At 33.7% G+C, this 5081-nt stretch overlaps 1 protein-coding gene across 1 annotated transcript in view; it reads left to right on the forward strand.

Moving 5' to 3' along the window:
• Positions 1-4137, forward strand: part of LOC115215306 — a 4815-nt gene extending 678 nt beyond the window's left edge. The window contains exon 2 of the mRNA XM_029784508.2: positions 2557-4137. Coding sequence (XP_029640368.1) covers positions 2576-3610 — 1035 coding nt within the window. The 5' untranslated portion in view covers positions 2557-2575 and the 3' untranslated portion in view covers positions 3611-4137. The remainder of the gene's footprint in view (positions 1-2556) is intronic.
• The last annotated feature ends 944 nt before the right edge of the window (positions 4138-5081 follow it).

Consider the following 5081-nt stretch of genomic DNA (forward strand, 5'->3'; position numbering starts at 1 on the left):
GGCCTCCCCTTCGTAAATATATAAGGACACAGGAAATGTGTCGAGGCCGACAGGAAGCGTCGATGCTTCCTAGGGCTAAACAGCGGTGGTGTAATTCCCTTACTGTCACGTTAAGTTGACAGTATACAACCAGTCTATCGCCCCACCACCGTACATATCTCTATGAGATATTTAGAAATTTAATATTTCTGATTTATATTTTTATCTTTCTTCACTATGTGAATTTTATCAACTAACTAGCTTTAGCTATTTTCTTCCTTACTACTTCATGCGTGATATGTGTATCTGCTCCATTAACTGTCACTGTTGTATTTCTCAACATGTTTCTTGTAGCTGTTTACGAATTTAAGATTATCATGTAACTGAAGACAATCAGTTACATTATAATCTCTAGTTATAAAATATAGCATGAGTACTGACTTGTGGTACTTAGACTATGATGTATAGGCTAATTTCCTTAGTATGTATATCTCCCGAGTCATATAAAGTATAATAGTTGCACAATTTAAAAGGTATATATGTAAAACGTTGTTAGCTTACTGAGCGATTAGTTGGAAGTAAGCTGTTCATTGTTGCTATTTCTGTTTAGCTGCATGTCAGCCATACTGGGAATCATTCCAGTTATGACCACACCGTTTATTTTTGATGAGGCAGAGAAGAAATGTACTTTGGACTACATAATCTAATGTGTACTTTCTCTTTTAAGAGAGAGATTTTTTTAGACATCAAGCGATCACAAAGAAGCTTCTTTGTTGGTTTAAGTTACGATAGTTATCAAAAATAGCATTCATAATGTGATGAACAGAATAAATACCAGCTGTAGTCTTTAAAATACAACAAAGACCTATATTTAAAAGGAAACTACCCGATCTACTGAGATTTATGATTTTGAACAGTTTGAATTTTAAGACGGAAATTTTAGAAGTTTCTTTTTCTTTTACAAAAGTGTTCTTTGCGATTGAAGTCATCACTCTGGTGATTTAAATCGATAATATGATACTTAACTAAATACGTCAATTTAAAATGTTAATTACTGAGAGCTTGATATTTAGAAGTTGATCTTTCTACAGATCAGGATGAGGAGTTGTCAAACTATTGTTGATGTTTCTTATTATTTGTTTCAAATTCTAACATAGTAATAACTCACCTATAAACATTCAGTTAATCAGTCTCCTAAATAACGGTTAATGTCGAAAGCCAGGTATTGTAAAATAAATTACTACTGCTAGATACGTAATCCGCATATACCATTATAAGCCAACGAAGGAACTTCACAATTATTCTACCTGCCAGAAATAAAAGCCAAATTTCGCTCATATCAAACTAAATCGTTTTAAAAGCAGAAGTACACACTGGATAATGGAGTTCTGAATACTCTGAAAAATACATGACGGTCCTAGCGGGAACGTCTTTGATTATAAAATTTCTCTGTGGATAAACAACAAGAAGAGCAACAATAACAACAGCCGCCATATGTAATTTATGTCTCATATGTCAGTTTCATAACTTAGAGGATATATTATTTTATGATTTATATTGGATTAATGCAAAACATATCGCTGACTAGCCCAGAATAATACTAAAACATGTCCGTAATTGTCTCCCATACTTGCCGGGGGAATGAGAAATGATCTCTGCGTCGGTACCTAAATAACTCATTGGAAGCATTTTATTCAGTCTTCTGCAAAAATGTTAAATGTCAGTCTACCATAACTTTAATGTTTCTGCCAAGTATTAAAAAAAACCCCAAATTATTGTTATTCTTTCTGTGATGTTCAAGTTAACATCTAAAAGATTAGTATTTATTAAAAACCTAGGGATTGAAGTCTTTGAGAAATAAGTTGATGAGATATTAGAAGCTACTTCAGCTTTCTGTTATTGTAATAAGTAGAAGTAATACTACTTTATTGTGAAGGTCATTTGATCGAAGAGATTAATGTCAACTTTCAGAAGTCATCAAAAACAGCTTTTAATTTGAGATGGATACCTTTTTAAAAAATCATTTTAGATAGTAACGGGACATAGTTATTATTTATCATCAATAAGGCGGCGAGCTGGCAGAATCAATTGTACACGGACAAAATACTTTGCGTGTTTACGCTCTAAGTTCAATTTCCGGCGAGTATACTGGACAAAATGCTTAGTGTCTTTACGTCCTGAGTTCAAATTCCGCCGAGGTCGACTTTGCCTTTTATTATTTCGGGGTCGATGAAATAAGCACCAAATACTGGGGATGATGTAACTGACTAGCTCACTCCCCCAAAATATCAGGCCTTGTGCCTATAACAGAAAATGTAATTTATACCCAATGAAGAAATTCCAAAAATAATATGATAGTGATGATTTAGTATAATTATATTTCAGTTAAGCCTAGTTGATTGCAACTTTTTCAGAGGCTAAATGTTTGGCCTTTATTTCAGGAGGAGTTCCTCAGAGTGCTTAAGGTTTTGCTATATGATAGATACATTTACAATATATTAAAACTTCCACTTTGCATTATTTATCCTTGATCTCTGTTTATCTAAATATATTTAAAATATCCTCTTTCTTTTTCAGCCTATAAAACATACCAACAATGAACCGTTTTATGAACAGATTCCGTCCCCAATTTAACAGAAAATACAGAGGATTCATGGAACCAATGAACATGATGTCCATGGACTTCCAAGGCAGATACATGGATTCTTATGGAAGAATGGTAGATCCCAAACAATATGAATTTTATGGCAAATATTCTGACAATGACAGATACTATGGTAAATCTATGTACAACTATTACGGTTTCTATGATAACGATAGGTTCCATAGATATGGTAATTTTATGGACTTCCCAGAAAGGTTTATGGATATGTCCGGATATCAGATGGATATGAATGGAAAATGGATGGATACACAAGGTCAAAACTCCAACCCCTACTGGAATATGTTCAGCTCTTCAAGACAAGGCTACAATCCAGGTTACTCTTATGGTCGTAACTGGTTCTTTCCTGAGAGATTCATGGACATGTCTCACTACCAGATGGATATGGGTGGCCGATACATGGACAAAAGTGGACGTCACTGCAACCCGTATTACAGCCACTACAGGCGTTATATGTCTCATCCACAAATGAATTTCTCTCAAATGCACTACCCTGAGAGATTCATGGATATGTCTAGCTACCAGATGGACATAGGTGGTCGTTATATGGATAAGTGGGGCTGCCATATTAATCCATTCAGCACTTATTACTTCGGTAAGCAATCATATTATCCTCATAACTTTTGGAGCCAGAGAAAATACATGGACATGTCTTTCAACCAGATGGATATGCAATTTAATTCGATGGACATGAATAGCCGTAATTGTGACCAACTCCACTATTTCAGAAATTTCGATATGTGGAACAACCAGATGGATTTTGACGGACACTGGATGAATATGAACAACCAATCTTACCAACCTCCCAGTTTTATCAGGAGTCAAGTTTATTACAACCCTTACCACTTTTACACTTGGATGAGTAGATATTACAGCCAACCTGAGAAATTTTATGATACAACCAACTATCAAGTGGAATTCGGAGGAAAATGGCCGTCACAAGAATATGAATGTATAACACAAGAATAATTTTGATCTTTCTCACAACTGGTTTTGAATTGAAATTATACATTTAATAAACTCCTCTATGACAAATTGTTAATAGCTAAGATTTAGATTACACTTCCGATTCATCTTTAAGAGACTTAATAAAATGAAAAATTACATAACTAGTAAATAGAAATGATTCTAGAAAGATAGCAGGTTACAGATAGCTTTATTTAATGCAACGCAATTTTGGATGATTATATCAGTAAACACCTCTTCTTTAAGAAGAATAATAATTTTATTTGATTTGAGGGACAACAAAGTAAAATTTCATCAAATTTCTTCAAGTGGATGAAACATCGCGTGACCAAGAAAACAAAAACTCCATATGATGGAATGTTGCTCGAAAAAAAAAGCGCCAACAAAGAAGACCAAAGGTTTATAAAAGTTTTTAAAATGCAGAACTATCCATATGTTTAAAATGTTGCTGTTTGTAAACCAACCCAATTATTGCCTTTTAAATTATGTATTATCCACTTCTAAGCAATAAAAATATTTTGTTTCCATCACTTTAGTGCAGAGTTTTATGTTTACAACACCTAACATTTTCTAACACGAAATAATCATTATGAAGTTTATAAATAATTGTTTCTAACCGGTGCAAGACCAGAAACTTGAGACAAGAGCTAGTCGATTAAATTGATGTTAGTGCTTGACCCCGAAAGATAAAAAGCAAAGCTGATCACGTTTAAATTGTATATTATTGGAATTACTCCAATACATTTGTCCTTCAGTTCTCTATGGTATAAAAAAAATGAATACCGTCTCTCCGATAGAATAATAAAAATAATTTTAATTAGATACAAATCTACTTCTAGAATTTGAAGGCAACCTAAACAAGATATCCCTATCAATGTCTAGGCAAAGTGGTTACTCTAGAGAAGGTGGCGATTTTAATTTCTAAGGCTGATAACAGGCATAAACGACAAGATTTAAATGCTGTTTCAAGCATACTTTATTCCTGACCCCTTAAAAATTACAGTAGACAACAACAGATAAATAATATTTTTACCTAACATTATATCAGAAGCTTTATATTAATTTCTTTTACCAATGTTTGCAATAATTTCCCTTATTTATCAGAACCAACATTATCAATTTCGACGGAATTCATGTAAGATGCAACAAAAATTATTTAAAGATTTCAAATACAAGCTCCTACCGATATGTTTCCACACAGTCCCCATTTTGCAGGATTTCATTTACAAGGATTTGATCGATCCAAAACTACTGTAGAAAGCACTTACCTAAGGAACTGCACGCTGAAATTGAACCCAGAACCCAGGACTACTTTGCAAAGTGAGCTTCTTAATCATACAGCCAGCGCCCTCTTCATAGGCGATTTTGGGAAATGTTTAAATAGTTTAGTTGTGTTGATGTGAGATAAGACTATGTGGGTTATTTCTCGTTGCAACTACTTACTTTTCTTTTTAGTCAAGGTACTTAGCGCCAA

Source organism: Octopus sinensis, linkage group LG1, assembly GCF_006345805.1.
Source record: "Octopus sinensis linkage group LG1, ASM634580v1, whole genome shotgun sequence".
NCBI classification, from domain to species: Eukaryota; Metazoa; Mollusca; class Cephalopoda; order Octopoda; family Octopodidae; genus Octopus; species Octopus sinensis.